Source organism: Vulpes lagopus, chromosome 18 (genome assembly GCF_018345385.1).
Source record: "Vulpes lagopus strain Blue_001 chromosome 18, ASM1834538v1, whole genome shotgun sequence".
Lineage (NCBI taxonomy): Eukaryota > Metazoa > Chordata > Mammalia > Carnivora > Canidae > Vulpes > Vulpes lagopus.
Window position 1 is genome coordinate 8,755,001 of NC_054841.1, and position 27,826 is coordinate 8,782,826.

General features: G+C 45.1%; 1 protein-coding gene across 3 annotated transcripts in view; it reads right to left on the minus strand.

The window, feature by feature from the left end:
- TSHZ2 (teashirt zinc finger homeobox 2) overlaps window positions 1-27,551 on the minus strand; it is a 445,080-nt gene extending 417,529 nt beyond the window's left edge. For all 3 annotated transcript variants that reach the window (XM_041732258.1, XM_041732257.1, XM_041732256.1), the window contains exon 1: window positions 26,909-27,551. In XM_041732258.1, the coding sequence (XP_041588192.1) occupies window positions 26,909-26,948 (40 nt within the window). In that variant the 5' untranslated portion in view covers window positions 26,949-27,551. The remainder of the gene's footprint in view (window positions 1-26,908) is intronic.
- Window positions 27,552-27,826: the final 275 nt, after the last annotated feature.

A 27,826-nucleotide genomic window follows, 5' to 3' on the forward strand; every position in this document is an offset into this window, starting at 1 on the left:
GACAGACATGGTGGGAAACATGGGTCAAGCAAGAAGCCTTTCTCTCTCTCACTTTGCTTTCATCTTCTAACTAACATTATTCCTTCTTGAATGTGTTTTTAACACCAATTCTTCAAACAGGTCATGAATACCTCACAATCCCCTCTCCTTCCTTGACAGACATTTTGACTGTTGCCAGAAACTACCTTTGATGTGTTCCTGTAAAGAATAACACAGACTTTCCTGTTTGTCTCAAAGCTACTGAACTGAAGCTTTAACTGCAAAGGACAAAATGATCTGTATTTAAAAAAAAAAAAAAAATCAGCATACTCCTGCCCTCCTGCCCCCCACCCCCAGCCACTTGTCATTATAAACCCAGACCCGGCTTCCCCAGGGCTCAAAGAGTTCCTGTTGTTACCTTCTTGGTTGTTTTAGTAGGATTTTCCATCCTGCCTTTCCCAATCTCTGCTATCTGTGTCTCAAAACAGCAACAGTAATTACCGGATTGCTCTCCCCCCCCCCCCGCCCGCCCCGCCTTCCACTCCTGGCTGAACTGGAGAGCCTCTGAGATTTCCCCAGCAGACCTCTGAACCCATCCGAGGTTTGTGCATCTGTCCTTCTAAGTCAGCAGAAGGGGAAACACAGGAACACTGTGCCTTGAGCTATAACGAATCCTGGACAACCCCCAGCTTATGTCTGCATCTCCCGAGGAAACTTCATAGAATCAGAGCCTGGAAGAGACCTCGAGAGATCAAAAAGTCCTGAAAAACAATGGTTCTAAGAAACTCAACCTCACAGAATATTAAAAATGGAAAGAGTTATAGTCATTGCTGACCTCCTATTTTTTTCTTATCCAAGTTCAATTACTCCCCTTATTTTCTCTTTTATTCCCCTACACACCCCACTTCCTGGCCCTGAGGCCTGTGTTTATCCTTTTTTTTAAAAAATTTTATTTATTTATTTATTTACTTATTTTTAAAGATTTCATTTAATTATTCAGGAGAGACACAGAGCAAGGCAGAGACATAGGCCGAGGGAGAAGCAGGCTCCCTGCGGGGAGCCCGATGAGGGACTCAATCCCAGGACCCCAGGATCACAACCTGAGCCAAAGGCAGACGCTCAACTGCTGAGCCATCCAGGTGCCCCTATCCTTTCTATTTTTTTTTTAAATCATCTTCTTTTTGTTGTATCTCATACTATCTGTGTTATTATTCACTTAATTTCTTTCAAATTGATTTCAAATGGATTCATTTTCTTTCTTTACATTGGATTCAGCAATAACGCTCATGGAATCGTAGTTTTAATGGGCCAGTTATACTTCCCCTGTATAATACACAGAAAATTAAAACCATAACTATTAAAAAAAATGGCATGATCCTACCACCAAAAATGATCTTGCCCGCAACGGTCCTACGCAGATATAACAGGTTGAGAAATAAACATTTAGAGCAGAGCCAGCAAACTTTTCCGGTAAGGAGCCAGATAGTACTTGTTTTAGGCTCTAAAGGCCAAGAGACAAAATCAAGGATATTATGTAGGTACTTACATGAGGGAAAACAAATTTCCATCTCCCCCTCCCCCACCGCCAAACATTTAAAAATGTAAAAGTCGTCCTAACTCACAAATCCTACAAACACAGGTGGTGAGCTGAATTTGGCTCATGGGTCATAATTTATCAACCCAGCTCAAAATCACATATCTGATATTTATTTGAACCTTCTCTGAAATTCCCATCCCAGCGAGCGAGACAATAATGGACTTCTCTCCTAGGATGGTTGTGAAAATGAAAAATAGTTGACGCCAGTTCAGCGCTCAGCATACCACCTGGCACAAAGCACTCACTCAATAAACACCACCTGTGGTTCCTGTCCTTGTCACCATCATCATCTTCTCTCTCAGTGAGGTTGGTGTGTCACTGAGTACCTTGCCTGGCACACACAGTAGGCACCCCACAAACGATAGATGGTGTTATTATTCCAACTGGTTGGAGCACTGTTTCTCAACCTTCTATGCAGATCAGACTCAACCGTGAGGTTATTTTTAAAAACATATGCTGAGTCCTGCTTCTGGAAATCGTGATGCTAAAATTCTTTTAAGAAATAAGCTGAAAAAAAAAAAAAAGAAAAGAAATAAGCTGAGCACTTGTGTGGGTTGTTTTTTTTTTTTTTTAAGTTTTAGAGGTGATTCTGATGATTCTAAACTTATGGCTTCGAGGGTACCTAGAATCTGGACAACTGGCCCATTTTTCTCTGCCTTTTTCGGCTCATATACAACACAGCCAGTGCTCAGCCCCCTTTGGAATTTCCTAATTCCATTCTCTCGGTTGACCACTGATGTACATTGAGCATCCAATATGTGCCAGACCTTGAGCTAAGTGCTGGGGATACAGCAGTGAAGCAGGCAAAGGCCTACACAACAAAGGTCCCTCTTCCTCATCTCTACCCTTTGTCCATGCTTGGTTTTTCTTCTTAGACCTTTATAAACTGTGCACTTTTTTTTTTAAGATTTTATTTTATTTTATTCATGAGAGACACAGAGAGAAGCAGAGACATAGGCAGAGGGAGAAGCAGGCTCCCTGATGGGAGCCCAATGTGGGACTCAATCCTAGGACTCCGGGATCTTGCCCTGAGCCAAAGGCTGGCGCTCAACCACCGAGCCCCCCAGGTGCCCCCATACCACTGTGCATCTTAAATGTATGTTGGCTCTGCCCCACGAGGGCAGGGACCTCACACATTTTAGTCACTGCAGTTCCTAGTCTAGAACAGTGCTTAGCACAGAGTTAGGTGTATTCAACAAAGATTGATTTCAACGGGGAGAACAGGAAACTCTGTGCCTCTTAGTGAACCAAGCTGATGGGCGACCCAAGGCATCACGATTGTGTAAAATGTCAATGCTGAAAAGAAGAAAGCAGAGATACATGGTACTTTTCAGGCCAATGTGGGGGAGGAGGCGGGCTTCATATGATCTAAGGGGTCAAAGTTGCCCTGAGCCAGTGGTACTCCGGCCAAGCCCTGCTATGTGAGGTGTCAGCTAGCTGAGAGGAGGGAACAGCTGGGGGGCAGCGAGGACAGGATGAAGCCAGAGCAGAGGAGGACAGTTTGCGAGGACATCAGGCCACAGGGGTAGGCAGGAGCCAGCCGTGCAGGGGGCTGTAGGTGGATTCTGCTTAAACATAATGTGCTCAGGAATCCCCCACCCCCCTGCTCCGGGCATCTTGATAAAACACCAATTCCGAGTGGGTGGAGCTGGGGCAGGGCCTGAGAATTTACATTTCCAACAAGCGCCCAGGGGATGCCATGGGTGGTGGACCACAGACTGCACTGCAAGTACCAAAGTTTTGGGCCGTGACTCGATCCTGAGAGCAGGGGTGGGGTGAGGGGAGGAGGTTTCCCTAATATCCCTCTGGACTCTGCAAAACCATCTCGCAGCGGTCGCGGAGCCTGGGCATCCTCTAAGGTTCGCCTGGCCTTGGTACTCCTTCCTTGCAACCTTGCCAACCCCTGTGTCAGTCCCAATTCTAGGTGGCGTCACCACAGAGCAGGCTGTCACTGCCTGGAAGAAACCCCCTCCCTTGGGTATCGCGATTCAGAAATTCTGGGGAGAGACAGCTCCTGTGGATTTTTTTTCTCAACCAAGGTGGGCTTGCTATAAAAAAAATATATATGTAGGGGCACCTGGGTGGCTCCATGGTTGAGCACCTGCCTTCAGCTCAGGTCGTGATCCCAGGGTCCTGGGATTGAATCCCACATTGGGCTCCCCGCAGGGAGCCTGCTTCTCTCTCTGCCTGTGTCTCTGTCTCTCTTATGAATAAATAAATAAAAATTAAAAAAAATATATATATGGGTAGACATATGTCTGTATACACACACACATGCACACGTATCCAGATAATCTCTGCAATGCGATAACAGCCACACATAGGATTGAAAATGAGATCTTACAAACACTCTATCATCTCGCAATCAGTCATTAGAGGGATGCCTGAGTTGGTGCTGCTGGGGCCTGGGCAGACCCAGACTTCTCCCTCCAGAGGCCACGGATTAGACATCTCAAGACTGCCGGTCCAGTGGGCAGGATTGATCCTGTCGGTGCAGATGATCAGTAGTAAGAAGCCAGCGAACACGCCAGCGCTGACCGAGCCAGGGTAGACGAAGCTGGGGAGGGGGGGCAGTGCCATCCAAGGAAAGCAGCTCCTGCACACCACCTTCGGCACTCTCTCCCAGCTCTGAGGACTGTCTTTGTAAGACAACCTGGGTGACAAATACGGGCCCCAGAAACCCTGCCCTTGTAAGCAATCCCAGCTGCTCCGAACGAATGTCCCCAAACAAAGGTTGCACGCCACCCCCCATGCTTGCTGCTCAATTTAATTACTCACCTCTGCAGCTTTAAATCAAAGGTGGCTCCTATTAAGTATAATTACCTTTGCCAGCAGCTTGTATAACACAGTAAGTGAGGAGCTACTAAGCAGGAATGGTTTCTACAGGACATTATATATGCCTTGGCCTAAATCAACAGCAGCCCGGACCCAGAGCTTCAGATACACATATAATTCAGCCACGAGCAAATGTATGCTGCTGGTAGAGCGTTGCACACACACGTAAACACAGCGATTCCCTCGCATATGTCAGCAGCCCAGAAACATCACAATGCAAGAGAATAAACTACAGGAGAAAAGGCTTCTCTAAACCTTGAATGCACAATACGTGTTGCTATGTCAATTTTTCCGCAAGAAAGCAAGTTGCCATCCAACCAGCTCGTCTCTGAACGAGTCCCAAATCCAGTAAAAGAAAGCAGACAAACGCTCACTTTCTCAACCACTGAATGCTCCTATTTTACCACCTTTCTTGCCCTGGGAAAGCGGGCAAGTGACACCACTCTGGCTGCCTTCGACAGAGTCCGACCTCCCCACATCCTTCATTCCTGACATCCAAAAGACATTTTTTTTTTCTTTAAAAATCATGAGCATCTTTATCATTTCAGGCTCGTCAATTCCCATTTTGCCTAATTAATAAATAAATCAAACCCTGAAAGTAAATGAAAGGCAAGTTGCCAAGAACTTTTGGCCTTCACCAAAAAGAAGCTGTGGTGAGCTCTCGAGACGTCCAGTGGGGTCCTTCCAACACCGCTGGCCATTCTAAGAGTCCCATTTTACCTCCACTTCTGCAGCATGTACGCCTGTTTATTCCACGATGTGCCCAGAAGCATACACGTCTCCAAAGATATTATTCCGGTCGTCCCCAAACTGTTGTTGGCTATCACCTCCATAGCCATCAGGGTCACTAACATCTATCGGGCATTTGCTATGTGCCATGTTTGCATTAAACACACCAAACACACCATCTATGTAATCCACCTGGCAAACTCATGTGGTATGAGGATAATTATTTTCAAAACTGAGAACCCAGTGCTTAGAAGGTTAATATCTTCCCTAAGGTCAGAAAGTAGGTAACAGCCTCAGTTTGAATCTTAGTGTGTCAGAGTTCAAGGCTGTTGGTTGTAACCCTTCAGAGCATAGATTAGAAAGCTTCTGACCCTGTTGGCCTGGTGTCCATTCTCCCTTATTTTGGTAACATCACCTTGATTTTGCTTTGACAAACTGCCACTAGCTGCTCCTGGCTTCCTGCAGCTTTGGATGCATACACAAGGAGGGCAGGCCAATAGGAGACCAGTGATTGCTTCGGGGAGAGCCATGGAAACCCACGGTGGGTCAAAGTAAATCCTGGGGCATTTGCTGGGGGTCCTCCGAAGCTGTGCTTTCTTCCGCCAGAACCGCCGACTCAGACGCTGCCTGGTGACCAGTGTGACCACCGGGGGTAAGAAGGAAGGAAGAGTCTCAGACACAGACCTGTCCCAATCCCAATCCTTGAGTCTCTGTACCTACAGGTGCCAAAGCTAGGACTCAGCTGAATCATGCAGATAAGGCATAATTTATCACAGGCTACATAATTCATCCAAAATTCAGCTTCTAGAGGTGCAGAGGTTAAGTGCTCAGTGTACCCCTGGAGTCCAGCACACCTGGGTTTAAATTCTGGTTGCGCTATATATTTGCTACGTGAGCATATTACTTAACAGCTCCTTGCCTCAGTTTTCATTCCTGGAAAATGGAGACATGAGCGGTTTGTCTACTTGTACAGTTAAGAGGAAAGCTAAATGAAACCAGATACATATAAAGCACCTGGGGCCGTGCCTGGCATGGAGTATACTCTCGGTAAATATTAACAAGTCTGATTATGATTTTTCAGGGCACAAAACAGAGGAAAAGCTACAGTAAGCAGTGAAAAAGACCCAGCGTGGCCAACCAGAGGCAAATCCAAAAACCTTTAAAGCAAGTTATTGACCTAAGAGCTGAGCGGGGGTGAGGGGATACAGGTAAGAAGGGACCTGGGCTCAGGAATGGTTCATTGGAAGAGACCAGGGAACTATCCCTGATGGAAGAGTCGGGGGCTCCCTGGGATGACATCTCGACAGATCAACAAATAGACCCAGAAACAAGCACATGTACAAACAGAAATGAGCTTGAGTTCCTAGTGAGTCATCGATCGTCTTCATCCAGCCATCCATCTATCCATCCACCCACCCACCCATGCACCCATGCATGCATCCATCCATCCAGCTAACACTCCCTGGCTTTGCTCTAGGCACTATGTCACTAACCTGTGAAGACAGGGGATGTGCCTTATTTATGGTTGTAGCCCTGGCACACAGCACAGGGCCTGGAAAACAATAGAAATTAATAAGTATCTGCTAAGTTAAGAAAAGGATGACTCTCGGAGCACCTGGGTGGCTCAGCAAGCGTCTGCCTTCAGCTCAGTTCATGATCCTGGGGTCCTGGAATCGAGTCCTGCATCAGGCTCCCTGCTCAGCAGGGAGTCTGCTTCTCCCTCTCCCTATGCCTCTCCCCTCCACTCATGTGCTGTCTCCCTCTCTCTCTCTCAAACCATAAAATATTTTAAAAAGAAAAGAATGACTCTCAAATACATACACTCCTTTCACGAATTTATCTTCCACGAACCCGTGTGATCCAACCAGCCCTCCCTGCCTCATGTCGTTTCCATGTTATTCCCAGAATGAGGTCCAGGCCCTGGAGAATCTACAGGCAGCATCCATGTCCACCCAGCAAAGTCTCACGCTCAGGCCTTCACCCCACAAGTTCTCCTTTGCTCCTCTGGAAGCAAGAACTACCCTTTATTTTTATTGTGTTCCTCCCATAGAAAATTAAAACATCTCAATCCGTAAATGGTTTTGCTGAGTGGTTTATTTGTCACAGCTGCTTCCAAGAGGCAAGAACTATAGGAAGCCTTCCCCCTTGCTTCAATGAAATTTTTTTTTTCTTTTCATACAAAAATGTTGTAAGTTTCCATCGCTACTGTTCTATCTGGGAGGACTCGCCTCTAACTTCTCCGCGTCCTTCCCTACGACTGGGGAGCGGTTCAAAGTACGTGCTCCAGAACTCAGACCGGAGTCACAAACAAGTGTTCCTGTTTATCGGAGTGCAGTGGCCCACTCAAAAGTTAAACCGGAGCACAAGACTTTTCTTGTGGAGTCGGTGCCCAGGGGACTATGGTTTAAAATGAAAATCAGATCATTGTTGTTTTTTTTTTTTAAAAAAAAAAAAACAACCGACCCAACCAAAAACACCCACCCCACACCGTGCATTGTTAAACAGTTGAAAACATCTCCGTGTTCCTTAAATATTCTGCTTAGCGTACTCACAGCTCAGTCCACAGGAAATGCAAGAATACGTTATATTTTAATCAGGGCACATAAAACACTGTCTAGAATGTTATGTTGCCCGGGGGAATGCAGTGAGCAGGGAACATTTACAAACTCCAGGTCAGTCCCCCCATTACATCACTGTGAAAAAAAGAAATTTACGAGGTTAAATTATATGGATGTTATATATTGGAACGGTGAGCCCATTCCCAAATGAGAATTTTGGCCGAAATAGCCAGATTCCCTGAGAGAAATTTTTAAGTACTTCTGTTGTGGATGTTTTGATGGCAACTTTCTACCAAAAAAAAAAAAAAAAAAAAAAAAGTGGAAGACAGAGTCTTTGAAGATCATGGAATGAATAAAAAAAAAAGAAAAAGAAAAAAGAAAAGAGAAAGAAAAGTCCAAGTTCCAAAAGAGAGGGAACCGAAAGGAGTTACTTACATTCTTCTCCAGAGATAATAACACAGAAGTTACTTTGTGAAACTTACTCCGTGATTTATTTGATCTATTCCTCATCTAAGTGATTGGAAACACAGATGTTGGTGCCATAACTTTGCTTCCAGTAAATAATTCCTCAAAGGACTCACATTTGTTTAACCTTCGTCACAAGATGATAAAACTTATTAAACATTTATGGAAACAGCAACGCAGCGTTGTTGGTTTATGTGTTTGGCAAGTTTTAAAACTCCTATCCCTGACTTTTCCACCTTCCTCTCGCCTCCGTAAAAGGACGGTGTCTTTGGGGAGGTGCCCGCACCTGGACCAGAGAGCTTCCATCCCACCCCCCCCAACCCCATTTGTGGCTGCAGTTTGACAGTAAACAGAAGGGCTGTCGTGCTGATCTCAAAGAACAATAATTAAACCAAAGGGACAGCAGACAAGGTGCTCCCTCGGGACCAACAGAGGAAGAATAAAAACCCCGCCAGGGAACTGTTTTCTTATGATTTCGAGCCTGCTTCAGAGATAAGCAAACGTTCACATGTGCAGTGCGTGTGCATCCATTTCTTCATTCAACATCTCCTAAGAACCTACTAGATTCAGCCCGGGGGGCATAAATCATCCGGGTAGCTAAATATTGCAAAGGCTCCAGGAACCTTGGCTAACTCTCCAGTCACTCACCTGTTCACGCACTCATGTATTCAGCAGAAACACCTACTGTGTTCCAGGTACAGCAAATGAAATGGTCCCCACGATTTGAGGGATCAGCGCCTGACATGATGAAATACAGACAACGAGATGGAAACTGCAGCAGAGTGTAGGGTCCACCTTCCCGTATCATCTGCTATTGAGGCCTTTCCCATCCAGCGCTAATTCTCCAGTGCAGGGAACAGAGGTGTAACCATGGTTTGGTTTCCTTCTCCCTCAGGGCAGTGCCACAGAGGTACCCCTGGGGAAGCACACCGTGATGCTGCCTTCATGCTCCTGGGGAAAGTTCTGAAGAGCCTGGTGGTGATTTCACTAGTAGGTTAGCCTCAGTGTGAGCATATGCATGGAACTATGCGCACCACTAACACCAACTCCTGCATAACAAGGACTTTCTACACTCTCGCCTCACTCCCAGATACACACGCACTAACACTCACTCACAACGATACCGAGTCCAGCCGTATGTGAACATCTACAACACACACACAAGTCATAATTCAACCCCAGAATAAAACAGTCACAAAACACAGGCACACATTCTGAGGACGATGCTGATCTCCGTTGTGAAAACCATCTGGAACTACGTGGGCCCTCCAAATCCCCAGGTCCTATCTTATTAATATTTCCACCCCCAGGACCTAGCAGCGTGCCTCAACACATGTCTGCTAAACTGCAGTAAATGTCAGTTTAACTGCCTAACATGCAGAACTGCAGAGGTGACCACTGGTACAGGTCAACTTGTAATATTGCTAAACAAAATCCAAGGGCCCTTCCTTTCCTAACCCAACCCACTCATGTTTAACACCTCCCGGGCTCCAGGATCCGTAGGGCAATGGTTGTCCGACTCTGAAGCTCCATCCATCACAGACTCTGAGGACAAATGCAATTTCTTTGACGATATTCATGCTTTTCTGTTTGCTTCTCTCTGTTGCGCACTCCACCTCAAGGTGGCTGATGACCATTTTCTTGAATTGGGATTCAAGCCATGTTGATGGCCCAGCCTCACTCATTATTGGGATTATTGACATATTTTACTTACTCAGTTTACTACTTCAAGCAGACATTTCACAAATGCCTACTAGGTGCAAATGAGCCAGTTACATTTTTTTGGTAAGAGAAGTGTGTATTTTAGTAAAGACACCAAGAATATTAAAAGTAAGAAATATTAGCTGTTTCCAATATGTTTACTTTTCTCAACTGATTTTCTTGCTAAATGCAGTAAAATTCTCACAACTGATTGTCTCGACTTAAATTATTTATGTGACAATTGTAAAAATTCCCAGGAATACTCAGTACAGGATTGTGAGTAATAATGAAAACTTGAAAATATGCTAAATGTCTATTAACAGAGGAGTTGATAAATGAGCAAAAATAATCATTCTTATGGTAGAATATTATAAAGCATATGAAAAAGAATTTACTATATTTTTTTATTCTATCATTTCTCTCTCCTTCTTTCTTTTCCTCCAGCTGCTTACCTACATACTTGGATAGAGCCCACATATAGAGTCAAAAAAATCAACATGCAAAACTATGTGAAATATTTACATAAAAATATTAAACATATACAGAAAGATAATAATGCCCCTAGCTACCTATATATGCAGGTAAAATGATAAATAATGGAGGATATACCCACCAAAGTCTGAATAGGGCTTGTCTCTGGGGAGAGAGTAAGGTGGGGAGAAATAATAATATTTGCTGAGCACTTATTATGCATGGAGCACTGTTCTAAGTACTTAATAAGTATCTCCTTTTTAAATCCTCATAATGGTGCTTGGAAGTGATTGTTCTCCTTCATTCCTATTTACAGAAGTGAGGCAGAGATTTTAAGACTGGCGTTCAAAGATGATAGTGCTTCATCTATAAAGTTTAATTCCTTTATATCTGAAATTCCCTGATCGAGTGAAATAAGTTCATCTTATTGACAGCTCTCTCTTCTATCCCATAGGATTGACTCTCCCCCCATCCAATACTAATAAAGAAAATATTTATGTTAAAGACAATAAGATGATAATTTCAGTCCATTAGTCAATAAAATAACCTCAAATCAGATAGCTAGGCAGTTTGCCAAACTGTATTATTACTGAGGTTTGTTTCAAAATGCCACCCACATTCAAAACTTAAAACAAAGTACCACCACAAAACCTGCAACCAACAACAACTAAAAAGAACTGTTAGGGGTCCTCCCCACCCCCGAGAAAGATGCTATCACGACTTCTGTTGTAAGCAACATTCTCCCTCTGAGATACAACTCCTTCAATTTTACGATCATCTTTTTTTTCATATTGTTCAGAGTAATCACTTAAATGTCACCTATAATTAAACACTTAGAAGTAAGAAACACCTTTAGAGACTTTGACTATAAATATTGTGAAGAGCGCTAAAAAGGAAATCTGTGAGGGTAGCTTTTCATTTGCTAAAATAAATAACAGGGCAGCGTCATGGCATGTGTTCCATATTTCTGATGGCCAGGAAGAGTCATGGAGCCTACAAGAGATTTATAGGGAACAGATGAGCAGTGTCTGACTTTGGGACATATCCGCAAGGATGCTGTAGAAAGCGGGTGAGCACGATTGCTTACTGAGACACCCCAGATGGACTGTGCTCACAGTTTTCATGTTTTTTCCTACTTCTGTTTAATAAAACAGGAATGGACTGAGGAAAATGCCATTGTGGAAAGCTCAAAAGGTTGCAAAATCCTATATATTTTTTTAATCTTCAGAGGCTCAACTTTTCAAGATGGTGTTTTTTTGGACTTAGAGAAGCAGGAGGGTTCTCTTTATTTTTTTCTTTGCCACAATGGACTCACTTCAACCTGGAGGAAACACTAACTTTCACTTCATGCCCTTAGTCCACACATACCTATGGATGCTTATTTATGTGACTCTCTCCGTTAAGCATTAAATATTGTGAGAAGCAACAAAACACATTGCCTGAGTACGACTGTGGTAGGCAGGGCCGGGTTTCGATATCTTACCTGAAAGCCTGTGTGACCTTCAAGCTATTTGCAATTTCCCAAACTTAATTCCCTTATCTCTTCAATGGGTCAATAGTAATCCTTTCTGGCTTTCAGGACATTGTGGAGAGAGACTTTATGTACACAACCTGTATGGGATCAATGTCTGTGAATGTTAACTAGGGAGGGTAGACGTTCTGGTGTAGTGTCATGCAGGTCAACAAAAGGTAGCCATTATGACAATGACAATCGTGACCAGCATCATCTTCCTCATCGTCACCATCATCATTTTGATCCCACTCACCCATGGAAGCACAAATGCTAGACAGAAAGGCCTTAGAAATCTCATTACTGGGAGGAATAAGGAAAGGAAAAAAGAAAGGCTTGAGGAAAAGAGCCAGTTCTGAAGAAAGTAGGAGAAAGTATGAAACAGAGAACAAGAAGGTGGAGGGGGTGCCAAAGAATAAAGCCAGGCTTTCTGCCCTCCCATCCTGTAGGGTTTCTGGAATTGAAGAGAATGTAAGAAATAAAAAAGATAAGGCTCTGGGACATTCCTTTTGTTTCCTTCTTGTCTCTTGACCTTGGTCTCCAGGGTGCCAGCCAACTCCCAAACAGCCGGAGCCCCTGTGAGATATTTGCCAGGTTGCTTGTCTTTCTCCTTCACTGAGGGATGCTCTGGGCTCTGATGTGTGGTGCTATGACGAGGTAGACAAGTGTGTAAATGGATGCATTTCCCTGTTGAAATGCATTAGGGAAAATGGTCCCACCATTTCTAAAAACAGGCAATTGCCACAAGAGAGGGAGAGTGGAAGGAGAGAGTACTTATACTTTTTTCTGTTGGCTAAAAGCACAAAGTGGATACGGATCACCTCAAATAATCTTTTAAATGTTTTGGCATTTGGAATTGGGGGAGAAGAAGAAAAAGAAGGAGAAGGAGAAAGAGAAGGGGAAGGAGAAGGAGAAGAAGAAGAAGAAGAAAAAGAAAAAGAAGAAGAAGAAGGAGGAGGAGGAGGAGGAGAAGGAGAAGGAGGAGGAGGAATTGTTGTTGTTGGAGGAAGAGGAGGAGGATGACGACGAGATGAACAAAGGAGAGAACTGAGATTTTCCTCGTATGACCCGTAATTCAAAGCCATGGTGGGTGCTTCCAATGCAGATTCACTGGCCCCAACCCCATCCTATGGAATCAGAACTGCCAGGCACTGGCCTGGGAATCTGCGAGGTTGCATTTTCACAAGTTCTCCAAATGATGAGGATACCAACTGAAGGTTGAGAACCACTGCTCTGATCCAAATGCCAAACCAGAACATTCTTCCCAATCCCTCCATGTCTGCACAATTTCCTCTGCCCATAAAGACTCTGCAGAGTTTCTCTCCGATACCCTGGGACGGGAAGTTCCTTCTGGTTTTCAAAGTTTTCTGAAGTTTCAAAGAAAGCCTCCATTTTCTGGTGTTCATCTGACCTAAGTGTGACTTGGCAGCCTCTGCTCACAGCTGGTCCACGAATCCCTTGCCCTGCCTGGTTCCGGGCCCCTGCGGTGTCCCCCTTAGTAAGTCATTCTGCCCCATCCTCGTGCTTTGTACAACAGTATTGCTTTTCCCCCAAACCCTTTATACGAAACTTCCCCCCAACTATTGCTTTCTTTATATAGCCCCTTACAATGATTTCCTCTTTTATTTACCTACACAGTCATATTTTAAAATGAAGATTACGTCAACACAGTCAGGGAAAACCAGCATCATTTGCCACAAATGATCAGAAAATGAAAATCCATGGGTTATTTTATTTTTCACTGGGTACTGTTACTTGAAAAAGTCTCTGAATTTGAGGTCTACTCTTTCTGATAAACAAGCATCAGATAGGTGTTTAAGGCAGGCTAACACCAAATCAGACTCTTTTCTTGATTAAATCAGAGGAGTTGAGGGATGCCTGGGTGGCTCAGTGGTTAAGCACCTGCCTTCAGCCCAGGGCATGATCCTGGAGTTCCGGGATCAAGTCCCACATCGGGCTCCCTGCAGGGAGCCTGCTTCTCCCTCTGCCTGTGTCTCTGCCTCTCTCTCTGTGTGTGTGTGTCTCTCATGAATAAATAAGTATGTAAATAAATAAATAATAAATATCTTAAAAAAATTAAATCAGAGGGGTTGAAATGGTGTTGGAAAAGGGACATCGTTTGTACTTGCGCAGGACTCGGTGCTACCCACAACCGTGTGCCACCAGTGGCATGGCAGTCCATAATGGGGCAACTCTGGCTTAAAAATCATTCGGGGATGGGCCTGCTTTCCTCATTAAGACACTGCATAAAGCTCTCACAGGCCTGGACAGAGGAGATGGCCATAAGGAGTGTCCCCTGGAGGAGATCACGGTACATGTCAGTGGTCTTGGCCCCCCTCGCAGAGATGCGGCTTTGTCTTCTTAGGTTTCCTCACTCTGACTCCTAATAACCATGGCACCAACATTCATTCTATCAAGTCACATTTATTGGGCTTTGTAGACAGAAAGCAGGTAAGACATAATATCCCTTCATGGTCATGAGCTCAGAGTCGTGGTCCTAATCTTAAATTTTATCATGTATTGAGTGTTTACCATGTATGAAGCGTTGTTAGTTGTTAGTGTTTTGCAGGAATTCATGCTTTGCTCCTCCCAACAACCCAAGAGGGACTGTTTATTAGCTCTACTTTATACCAATAAGGAAATCAAGGCATGGAGAGGTTTATTAACTTGTTCCTGAAATGGCTAAAATGTATTAACCACTCACCTTGTACCAGGCACTGTGCTAAGCCCATCATCTGACTTATCCCCATGAATCCTTGTAAAAACCCAATGAGATGAGTCCTCCTATTAGGTCTATTTTGCTAATGAGAAAATTGGAAGTCTGGGAGGTCGAAGTGCCTAAGGTCATACAGTGAGGAAGTGACCCATTGGAGAGAAATCGACCCCTGTCTGACCCCAGGGTCACCGCCTTGCCCTGATGCTGCGGTGTCTGGTGGGTGTGCGGAGATGGGTGAGGGCGATCCCAGGACTCCGTGAAAAGTGCTTTGAAGGGTGGCCTTTTCCCCTCTACAGTCAATTCTAGAATAAATGCACCTTCCAACACTTTTCTTGCTTCCACTCTGGCTCAGAGAATGATACACTGACAATTTTCAGTAAGAACCTTGCGTAAAACCAGAGGAGAGAAATAAACGCCGGAACGAGAGAATTAGAATTAGCAGGATAAACACAGGCCGGTGTCTCAGACACACGACTCCGTATATGCCACAGCCACCTGCCATTCTCCACACATCTTGTCGTCCAACTTTGGACTGAGCATGCCACCTCCCCCACCCTCGGTCAGGTCCAAGTCATCACCAGCTTTTGACCCGACTGGAGCCTCCTTGGTCCACCTGCATGCAGCCTTGGTCCCTCATATATCACATGACACCCAGAAGGATGCTGTAAAAACCGAAGTCAGATCCTGTCTCCCCTGCTCCCTCGTCCTTCAGGGCTCACGAGTTCCTGGGTCCTGGAGGCTTGGCGGGTGCCTGTCCTCCTGTTGGGACCCTTCACTACTCCTGGTGAGGTTCCAGCACCCTGGCCTCCTCTCTGCCTGCCAACCCCCACTTACTCCATGCCTGCAGCTGCCTCCTGGGTGAGCATGGGTGCACTTCCCTCTCTGCCACTCCACTCAGAACCCAGGTGCAAGTCACTTCCCCAGAAGCCTTTCCTGGCTTCTCATCCAAGACGGTGCACCCTCCCCTCCTGCTCTGCTCCCCTGCCCTCCTTTTCAGTCTCTCCCTGGCACATACGACACACTGGCATGATGTGACATATGCACCTGCTTCCTGGTCTGTGACCTGTCTGCCACACTACATGGAAGCTTCCAGAAGGCAGGCTCTTTGTCACCTTGGCTCAAAGCTCTAGCTCCAGCGCCTTCCACAGTCCCTCTGCACAGCAGACTTGCAGTAACACTGCTTAAAGAAAGAACCCAAGGCAGACAGCAAAAGCTCCCAAATGCTCGCTGCCATCCCAAATCTCTTTGTCCTGAGATGGACCTTAACAGGCACCAGCCTGCCTCCCATCGCCCCTCTCCCTGACACTCATCTGAAGGTGACAATTACAAAGTGGAGAAGGGTTACCAGGAAACAGTCTGTAGCCTTCTCCTATTAGCTTAACAACCCCTAAGCTTTGCTGCCTTGGGCCCAAGGGGATGAGCACAGGTTCGAGGGAGGGCAGGGTAAGTTGCCAACCCCTGGGAGGCCAGGAGCATCTGGAGGCTGCAGGCACCTGGAGAGCAGGAGAGGTCAAGCTCAGGGCTCAGAAATGAGGATCCCTGGCCAGGCCCCTTCACCGACATCAGGGACACTCCCTCTGGGGGGTCTTGGCTTAAGGAGGAAGTCTACTAACTCATACTATCAATAAGCGCTGTCTGTAAGATGGCTAAATAACAGTTACTGCAGAAAAAAAAAAAGGTGAAATCACTGCTCTTCACGTGAAGGCAGGTGATATCATGATGAACATAATGCGAGTTTATTACTGAAATCGCTGTCTTCTTGTCATTAGTATTTTTTAAATCGATAAATATTCAAAGTGCAGTTAGGATGATGATCGGTACGGAGGGCTGCCAAAAATTTTTAGATGTGTAAGAGAGATCCTTCTACTCAAAAGTAATTAATTAGTATACAAAGCAATACGCTAATTAAAGTATTTATTCATTTATTTACAGCCTCATTTATTCATTCATCAAGAAATATTTATTTAGTGCCTAATAGGTACCAAGGACTAATTCGAGTGCCTAGATTTTTTTTTTTCCTGGAATCTCTACAGAAAAAAAAAAAAAAAGACAACAGGAAGGAGAAGAAAAACATGCGTTTGTGACAAAGCTCCCCCGTGCGTGCCAGGGACTGTGCCAAGGATGGTCTCTACATCATATTATCCAATTGTTGCGACCACCGTGGGAGGTGAGTGCTATCCTGTGCCCACTTGACAGATGAGGACACGGCATTTAAGGAGCACCCCTTAAAACACTGCTGGCCAGTTAAGTAGGGAAGAACCAAGACTGGATCCCAGATTTGCTTGGCTTCTTAACATTTGCTTTTCGACAGCCTCACCGATACGGTTCACCCTGCACCAGGCAATCCTTCCACGATGGCTGGGCTTGTGGGTTGTTTTGCTTTGTTTTGGGGGGGCTTGTGTTTTTATCTCCACATGCCACCTCCCTCTTTCCAAGCGTCCTACTCACCATCACTGAGGGGCCTGTTGGGCAAACAGACCCAAATCCACTACTTCCTTTGAAATACTGACTAGGAAATGGTCTACAGATCACCCAGATGGATGACATCACTTCCCTTCTGGAAACTCTCCATCCCATCCCGCTGAGAGCCCCATCGAGAAGGACACACACACACACGACCTGGCCCCTGCCCACCTCCCCTGCCTCGCTTATCAGCCCCTCCCCAACCTTAACCTGCTCTCTCACAGATTCCTCAGACACACCTGTCAGGCCTTACACGCTTACTGCTTGGAAGGTTTCTCCTAGATGTGTGCTTGGTTATCAGCTCCTCACTTTTTGTTCAGGTCTGATCTAATGTTGGCACCTGGGAAATATCAGTCCTGACCACTCTCTATAAAAAAGGCCATCCTCCCATCCCTCTTTACTCCATTAACTCTGATTTATTTTTATGACATGCAATTAGAACTATTTAATATATCAATGCATTTGTTTCCCAGCTTTCTGGTCTTACTCACAAGAATATTAGCTGTGTGAGGGCAGGGAACGTTTCCTACTGTGTTATCCCAGCACCGACCTAGCTCAATGTCTAGCAGATGGTAGGTGAACAGTGTATATCTGTTGAATGAATGAATGGATGCGTAAATGCACTTGCACACACACACACACACACACACACACACACGAACGAAAGGACCGACCTCATATCCGGGAGAGGACCCGAGATTCTAGGTGGAGATGCCACTAAAGGCAGTGCCCTCCGTAGTGCTCTGAATACCCTCCCCGCAGGCTTAGACATGGCAACAGATGCAGGGAAAGAATAATAGGAGCTGGGTCCTTCCTTGGCAAATCACTATAGCTATTCTAGATAAAATATCACAATAGATTAAGGGTATAGGCTTTGGAAGCAGAGAGTTTAAAACCCAGCGTGGCCACTGCATGACCTTGAACAAGTTGCTCTGCAGGTTTCTCAGATCCCCATCAGTAAAATAGGGATTACACTAGCATCTAATGCATAGGAATGTTATAAGGATAAAACGTGGCTCAGATGTCCCCTCCGGGACAATCTCCCCTGACCATCCACACACAGTGCCAAACTCCCACTCCTCAACTTTTGCATTTATGAAACCACTGTCATCGTGGGGCTTTTTTTCTTTATGCAAATTCTCTCTCTCTCTTTTTTTTTTTTCTTTGCTAATTTACCTGTATGCTCTCTAGCTTCCCCCTCCTGGAAGGTAAGATGCCCGGGGATCATATTCTTCCCACTGACCACTCCTCCCACAGGACGCGGGTGGCCAGAACGGAACCTGGCACATAGTAGGAACTCAAGAAATAATTGCTGTTTAAATAATGGGAATATATGAAGCGCTTGGAAAAGTGCCTGATATATAATAAACACTTACATAGTCGCAGTTATGGTTATTACTGTTGTCCTTATAGTTGTTGCTGCTGGTGCTATAATTACTATCTTTGGGGAAAGAAACATTTTTTTGAGCTGGTGCAGGGCTCCAACCAGCCCAGTATGAGTCAGCCTCAGAAGAGGCTAAAACACTATTTGGTGACGGTATTTCCAGTTTGGAAACCAAAATGCACCCATGTCTGATTTCTTTCAAGCCCCGACCCCCTAACCCCATGATGATTGCTAGCTTGCTCATTTCCCTTCTCATATAAATTTTTCATGGTCTGGCTATTCAGGGTAAAGACACACTAGCACTGTCAGGTCTGACCCCTAGTAGTTTCCATGCACTTTCTCAGTCCTGGGCTCACACAATCCTTTTAAAAACCTGGGCCTTAAGAAGAACTCTGATTACCCCTATCTTGTAGGTTGGAATGTGGTGGGGGTTGGGGGGCAGTTAGAGATTCCAGGAGCTGGCCCAAGTCGACAAGGCAAAGAAAAGCAGTAGACCTAGGGACTTGAACTTGGGTCGTTCTGACTCCTGAGCTCACGTTCTTACCCCTGGCAAGGTTTCTCTCTGGAGCTTGCCCAGGGCCACGTTACCAGGATGGGCAAAACTATAACCAGAACCCAAGTCACTTTCTCCTGTTCTAGGGCTCCATCCACAATCTCAAACCTAATCTCAGGAGGAAAAACAAAAAGAAGCACAAAGCCATGTACTCAACTTTCTAATAAAGGAAACTAGCCGAAGGCAACTCTGATATAAAACATGCTTATAGCTTTTCATTTTGGCATTTCTTCTGTACCAAATGGTACTGAACGCCTAGAGTAGATTTACCTCTTCTCTACAGCATCATCTTGGCCCAGAAGCTATTCATATCTCCCTTGGGATATGAGAAAGAGGCTTCTAAATTATTGGAAAATTCTAGGAATCTGATAAATTCAAGTGATTTAAAGTAAGCCCTTTGCAGTTTATATAGAAATATCTATATACCATTGCTCTGGCTTACACAAGTCCCTTCTCCCCTATAGAACACCTTGACCTTCTGCTTCCTTTTCCCATCGTCCACGGTCATCAGATTTCATGGATTTTTTCACGATGCAGGAAGGCGTTAGGGAAGTTTTTTTTTCTTCCAAATTCATTACAAACAGAATGGCCGCTGACAACTGTTTTTATCTCCTTCTGCCCTTTGTAACTATTTTCATTAAAAACAATAACCATGTTCTGCCCACCTTAGTATCTAAACTGTGTAATTTCCATAGAAATGACTTAGATGTAGCTTTAAGAAGAAAGCTCTGGGGTGATTTCAGAGTATTCATTCAGTTCTGAAAGCACTCAACTAATTAAGACCAGTGATCTTAATTTTTGTACTAACAGAAACTGCAGAACACTGCCTTTTTTTTTTTTTTTTAACCCACCTTGGCGTCTAGCAGCTTTATGGAAACACTTGGTTTTTCCTTTAGCATAAATGGACACTACAGCTTTTCAATTAAATTAGTCTTTGGAGACGGATGCAAAAGAGCTAAAAAGCTCCTTAAAAATCTTCCCTGCTCCGCTGCCTCTCATGTGCCAAGGGGAGATGTGTAGTTAAAATGCAGTGCTATCTTCTTCTCACCCTGCCGAACAAAGTTTTCCATCTTGAACCCCGGGCTAGCTGTAACAGAGAGCCTACTGAGAGTCTACTTTTAGTTTGCATGCCCACTTTGGGTTTCCTAAAGCTATTTCGTTAAGAGGGATGTGTATACGATGCCCTGTGTCTTTTGTACATCCAGAGAGAACTTTATTAGACCCTGTCTCAGGCTGGGTAGTAGGTATGATGATACTGAAGCTGTTGTGGTTCTGTTTTTGTTTTAAATAACCCAGATGGAAAGAGCACCCTTACTTAACGAGAAAAATCCCAGACAAATGCTTTCAAATATGATCCAGGTATTTTTCTTTCTGTGTAATTTCTCTAAATTCATTATCTCCAAAACTTTTGCACTATGCATCTCCCTGTTGTTAAGCAAAATAATGCTGATATATTAATAAGAGGATTATCTGGTCGTGTCTCCTGAATCTTAATTTCTAAAATTTTCAACAATTTTAGCCATTGCTTTGGCATTGGGAAGTATTGGAGGGTGCCCAAAGGACATCTTTCTCTGCAGAGGAAATGCAAAAGATTCAGAGAGGCAAGAATCAACAATTCTAGGGAACCACTTTAATGACTTCCAAATCTCTCCCAACTATTTTATCACTTCAGCCACGGAGTTTGCTTTGGAAACAAATATATCAGCAATTCCCACTTTCATCCCAGAAGCTTTTTCTCTGTGTCTGTGGATGCAGTGTCCTCAGAGGGGACCTAACTCCTATACCCTCATGATGGTTTCTCTGCAGAAATAACAGTTACACTGCTGTGGACACTCCAGACCAGCATCCCAGTTAGATGCGAAACCATGTGTTTACAGAGGCACTTTCCTGAGTTTGCAGAGAGAGTCCCAAAGTGGATATCTGGGCTCTAAAGTATCTAATTTTTTATTATCATGTCTTGAAGACCAGCGTCTCTCGCCGCTCCTTTTCAATGCTGTCCCTAGCCCCTTCACCTAAAACAAGTGACTGAAAGGTCAGTAGCACAGACCAAAAAAAAAAAAAAAAAAGGAAGAAAATGCTAAATCCAGTAAAAATCAGTTTATGTGAGAGAGCCCGTAAATACATGGTGTTTTTTTCTTACTGCGATATCCAGGCAATCAAGCAAACCCTCTCAACGAGTTTATTTCTTATGTGGTTTGAATGACTAAGCTCATTTATAATCAAAGAGCTGCTCACCAAAGGTCATCCTAAGGAACAGGAGAATTTCTAACTTTAAATGGAATTTATAAAACTTAAAATGATTAAAAAAATATATACATTGCTACAAATTACTGAAAAAGGGATATAAAAACCTCTTCCAGGATGCACAGGCTCTAAGGAGGCAAGAGGCTGAGATCTCCCTGATACAGATGACAGGAAAATATATTCTGTATTTGTCACATTAGAAAATGAAAATAAATTTCTCCCAAGTAAATAAAAATATAACCGCATTCTCAACTTGCAAAGCAATAAAATTATTTGTGTGCCAAGCTTCTTTTAATACCACCGTAATTTTTTTTTTTATAAAAGTCGCTCAATTTGATTGTAATTAAATATGTAATGAAAAAGCACTGCTTCAGGGAAGCGATGCAAGACTCTCTGTTAATGTATTTCCAACTGACTTTGCATCAAACGAAAATGATACTCTGTGTATGCCTGGTCTTAATATAGAATTTGTTAGGCAATTCTGTGCTTTTTAAAGGGAACTTGGGTGGACGCAGGCACGTCTTTGAAATAGTGGCTGAGTCTTCCTAGACCATGACATACCTAAATAAAATTGATGGTACGCATACAGTGACGGAAGGGGAAGATCTACTCTGGTCATTTAACTCGTGTCAGCTAATTACAGACCCAGCACAAACATGAACAGGTTTTCTTCCTGCCTGATTTTCCTAAGCTGAGCTGCAGTGATGAGCAGGAGTGTATCGCTGCAAACGGCCTTAAATAATGCCAAGCTCAGTGCCCCTTTAAAACCTGCTCAACTGAGAGTACAATCCCCAAGCCACTGGGAAGATAAACAGATCAACCCAGGTATTATCCAGTTGGAGAAATGCGTGAGAAGTCACCTGGGATGAAATGAAAGCATAAGCCTCTGTTGGAGAATGTGACAAAAGGCAAGATGCTTCCAGGGACAGATCTGCTAAAGATGCCAAGGAGGTATTTGTTGGGTGCGAAGGTTTCCCAAACGTGGAATCGAGGTGAGTGGGAGAAAAATCAGTGCACAGTAGTTCTGAGGGATGTTTCCACCCTCCTCAAAAGTAGCCTCCCATCTCCAACCCCCAAGCCTCAAGCAGATTGTCATGGTACAGAAGTTTCTCAGTGGCCCCTCTCCTTTACCTACCTTCCACTAGAACTCCCTGTCACTTGCAATCTGCTGATTAGAGCTAATGTATTGTGTCCTGATATGGCAGATTAAAAATGAAATCAATAAATGCCTAAAACAAATGGGCTTTTGAGATGTCCCATTCAATCTGGGTCTTTAAGGGTGAGGTGAGAGAAGGGAGAAGGAAATCAGGAGGCGAGTGGGGAAGGGCCCACTTAAGTAATCAATTTCCATCCCAAGCGCTCTGTGCAGGATGCGATTCCGGGGGACCCGTCCTTCCTTTTCCAGGGATCTGCCTTAAATAACAAGAAGAGCCAGAACAGTTCATGCTGCTGAGCCCCTGTGGGGTGGGAGTGGGGGGTGGGCTGTGTGTGCTTATTTTTTCCGTTCATCTGTTAAAACCCTACCGTTTGGGTAAGTGAATGGGGGCGACAGCACACGGTATTTGAATCTTCAAGATGTGAACTTGTCTCTCTGAAGTATGTTTAAACAAAGTGAGAGTGCCAGGGTCCCGGACTCCACCCCGATTCCTATTCCCTCGAATCCCATCCCACTTGCCAGTAAATTAAAGGTAAACTTCCTCCCTGGGCTGCCTGCTCCCCTCCCCACCCTGCTGGTAGAGATCTCTGAGACCTCCCCGGTTCCCCCAGGCACCGCTCCCAGGAGGCTGAAAAGGAGATCGCTGGGGTCAACTCTGCTCCATTGCAGGATTCAGAACCGTCCCTGCTGAATATGCTTCCCATGTAAATAAACTATGCCATTAAGGTGCAAATTGCAACTTTTAAGTAATGATTGCTAATAGTCTAATGTTTACTGCCACACAAGGACATTCATGAAAACAAAATCTGCATTATTCATCTCCATATTAAATAAACAAAATAAATTGAGGGAGCTGTTCTTCCCTGCAAGACTTTTCCTCAGATCTGGATTATCAAGATAGCTTCCAAGAGTCAACAAGAAGGAAGCCTTTAATCTCTTTGGGTTGGCAGAAGCAGAAGCCTGTAACTTCTGTATACGTTCGATATTCGCAAGCCCCAAAGATTTTGCATTCTATTACACTTGGCTGGCGTTATATAAAAACAATAGTTCAGGGTGGTAAAAGAAAATATATGTGTTACACATGTCTGTGTACAGAGGCTGTGACAGATTGTAGAAAATAGAAGGGTTTGCAGTGTAAGTCTGCAATTTTAAATTTTTAACTACTCTGCATCCTGCAAAATACAAACAAATCAAAACACTGCTCGGTTTTATTTTACCTTTCTGCCATCTTCTCTATCTGCCCTAAAAATGGATAGGGGGAGAGAGATGCTGAAAGAAACTCCTGCAATATTCTCAGGTAAGAGTGGATGCATTTTAGTCGGGAGTGAAATATAGGGCCAAGCGAGCGAGCACACACACACTCGCACCTACACAAACCCCTGGGGTACTATAGGCTGTTTTCTGAACTTTTTTTTTTTCTTGCCCGAAGTAATAGTATGGTGGAATAGCATAGCTGTAGAGAGCCAGGAAGAATGACATTTCAGAGGGAAATGTTCTGACTTAGCTGTTTCCTTAAAGAGAACTGCCTACCTCACATCCCTGCTCTTAAAGGGGGCGGTGGGGTGGGGTGGCGTGGGGTGGGGGGAACATAACAAATAAAGACCAAAAATTCTCATCACTTCTAATACCAGCTTGTTCGTTCTATCTCCATCATACCTGCTTTATTAGAAAGTTCTGTAACTGCTTCCTTGAAACATGGAACTTAAAACTCATAATGCAAAGGAATCAGATTGCCTCGAACAGTTCTTGGGAAAGAGTCTCAGCTCTGATTCACTCACAGGCTTTTTCTATCTTACATTATTCATTAATCAAGCTAGAAATCAAGCTTTCAACATCAGTCCATGGGAGTAATTACTTACAGTTGTGCATTGTGTTTAATTTCAGGCAGCGATAAAAGTTAGTATGGCCACAATCCTAGAGCCCACCTTGCTCCTTTCCTTACAGTGTCAACTGGCTCAAGAATCCTAAAGTGGCTAACTTTACTTGTGAACCACCACCTCAGCTAAAACAGAGTACAGCGTCGATGACTTTGGAGGAAAGAAACCTTGCATGAAAAAAAAAAATACCCGTTTTATTAATATGTGAGCAAATAAATACTGCAAGAGGGGCCTCACTGTGTACAAAATGAATCGTTCCCTTTCAGCTCCACAAGGGTTTCCCCTTTTTTTCAGTGAAAATAATAAAGCCATGAAAACAAACATAGAAAGACAGTAGGCATTCAATAGGCCAGAAAACTGAAACTGCAGTCACAACTTTCTAACACACACACACACACACACACACGCTAAAGAGACAAGCCAGTTCCAATAGATACCAGCTTAATGAAAAGGATCTAATTTAAATAATGTGATACAGCATTATGTTACGTACACCTGGATCCTCATTGATCAGAGGATAATTATAATCAAAGTAGTGCAATTCTGAGCAATGCACTTTTTATAATGAGCTTACCAAAGGAGACATGTCCAGTCATTCTGGTAATTTAAATTACTGCCTAGTTGTTGATGGCCTTTACCGGAACAACAAGGGGTGAGGGGGGGGGGGTGGCGGAGAGGAAGAGTAATTTTCAGGGCAGTATCACTTCTTGCTGGACTGTTGCCCAGGGTTCTCTTTTGGGACAATAAGGACGTTATCTCTAATAATCTAGCTATACGGAAACTTGGGTTGCCAGAACTAGAAGGAGCACGCTCACTTTTCCTGGGTCCAGAAGGCCAGTGCACGCCCCAGCACTGTCAGTTTGCAAAACAATCCAAGTTTAAAAAAAAAAAAAAAAAAAGTGAGTTAAATGCAGACAGGGACAGGGGCAGGAGGGAGAAATTGTTTTCAAAAGAGGTAGCCGGAGTTGAAAAAAGAGCACCTCACTGACGAGGCAAGTTCCAAATATACACGGCACTGAAAATATTTTAATTATTTTGCTTTTAGGGAAACAGTTGGAAAATACACAAATCAGAGCTTTATAGATGATATTTCCGCCTGCAATCTGAACCGATCTACGCATGGCTACGGAAGCAATTCTGCGCTCTGAAGGGAAGATAATTGTGGATATTTCAAAGCACATGGACTGCCATTCAGGCTGGAATCAGGCCATGATGGAGGATGAGCTTGGTGGTCCAGCATGTTCAGACACAAACACCCACTTTGCCCAGATCTGCAGCTAACTTTGGATTTGTTCTAAGGGTGGCTTCACAAAGTTTACCAAAGTGTTCCACGGAACTTCTCTCTCAATGTTTCGCTCATGTTACAGCAGAAAGGAAACGTGTTGTTGGGTCTGCAGAACTCCATCCCTAACTGATGCTGCCTAAAGCATGAGGGTAAATACAGAGACCAGGGCAAAAAAAAAAACACAAAAAACAAAACCAAAAAAAAACTTAAGCTTTTCGCTAAAGCCCCGATTCAACTAAAGGACACAAAGAAATAAAAACGCCCACATTAAAAGCCAAACAAGATAATAATTGTGCATGTCTGGCTCTGAATCTAGAGGGCAAGGCTTGCGTCACTGGCACTCTGAGTTACCATGGTGAGTGATTTATTGATATATATCAAGAATGAATAGATCAAAGGCAGCGAGATGACAGGTGATCAATCAAATGTCAAATCAAAACTAGCAATCAAGTGGAAAGCTGATTTTTCAGTGGGTGGGTCTGGCAGGAGAAAAATGAACTTTCATATTACACTTCCGAGAAACAAAACCCCAGCATACTATTAAAAAAGCAATTAAGCAACCCAAAAGGAAGAAGAAAAAAAAAAAAACCTTTAGAAGGTCTATTGTACTGATCCATTAACCTGTTCCTCTCTTTTTTGGGGGGGGGGTGGAGGGTGGGGAGGGAGGGGGGCTGGTAAGGAAGGATTCAGATGGGATACGGTACAAATCGATTTACAAAGTTTACAACTCTCTCTGGGCAAAGGAAATCCAGAGCTGTTTCAATGTTCTACTGGGTCCCCTTTTCCCCCCTTTTTAAAGAGAAAGAGTCTCGATGACACTTCCAAGCATATTCAAAGGTTCAGTCAGTCCTTTTCCTGGGGTGGTTTTTTTCCACCTTGGCGAGCAAAGTTACACTCTCACTGCTTGCCCCCGAACCCGCCTGCAGCCCAGGGCCGGGGCACCACGCCTCGCTCTCCAGCGCCCCGAACCCCCAGCAGAGAGGGAGACCGCGGTCCCTCGAGGCCAGCAGCCGCTGGCACTGTCCACGCGGAGGGATGCCAGGGCGCGAGCACCGGCTCCCAAGCCCGCACCCCGAATCCTCAGCCCAACTTTGGCCCGAGAGGCAAGAGACAGACTGGGAGAAAGTTAGGGGTGGGGTGGAGGGTGGAGGGAAAGAAAGTTTAAGGAGGGAAGGCTCGGTGGGACAGCTGCCCCCCCACCCCCCCCACCCCCCACCCCGAGCCTGCAAGCGGGAAGGATCCGGGAGACGGAGGAAGGCGCGAGGGAGGACGGGGTGGTCCGCGGGGCGGCGAGGGGCGCCCGGGGCCACCTCCCCGCGCGGCTGGGGGGGCGCCCGGGGGGCTCGGCGCGCGGGGCCGCCCCGGAGCGGAGCCGGTTCTCTTACCTGCCGCCCGCTTGGGTGCCTGCTGTTTCCTCCTTGGCATCGCTCTACTTCGCTCCAGTCCCACTTCTGGCGGCCCAGCCCCGAGCCGCGCGCGGGGGCCCGCTGCTCTCTCGCCTCTCCGGGGCTCCTCCGCCTCCGGCCCGGCGGCTCCTGGGGCGTCACTCGGCCTCAGTCCCCCCGGCGATCCCCCCTGCAACTCCTCCACCACGGGCCCGCGGAGACCCCCCTCTCCGGGCGGCGGACGCGGGCGGCTCGCGCCGGCTGCTCGCAAGTAGAGGTTGGCTCTGCCTGGTTGTTTGTTTGTTTGTTTGTTTTGGGATCTCGCTCCCCCTCGCTCTCTCGCTTTTTGGTTTTTTTTTTTTTTTTTTTGCTTTTTTGGAGATTTTTGGTTTTTTTGGTTTTTTTTTTTTTTTTTTGGGGTGACTGTTGAGACACTTGATTTCTTTATTAAACATCCAAGACCGCGTTCGGATGGAAGGGACGAGGGGCGCACACGCGCCACACGCACACGCGCGCGTAAAGAGAAGGGGGAGAACCAGGCAATCCTGGGGAGGTAGTGGCTTCTTCTTCTTCTTTTCCTTCTTCTTCCTTCTCCTCTTTCCCTCCTCCTCCTCCTCCTCCTCCTCCTCCTCCTCCACCTCCACCTCCTGCTCCTCTTCCTCCTCCTCCTCCTCCTCCTCCTCCTCCTCCTCCTCCTCCTCCTCCTCCTCCTCCTCCTCGCCGGTCTCTATGGCGGATTCGCGCTGGGGGAGAGAGATCACTCACTGTAGGTTTGTGGCTGCTGTCAGATTCCCGTCTGTGAGTGATATGCGAGAGGACAGGAGCGGGTTGGGGGAAAGACGGAAAATCCGGAATCCACTCACTCGCACACGCACACGCGCGCACACACACACACACACACACACGCGCGCACTCACA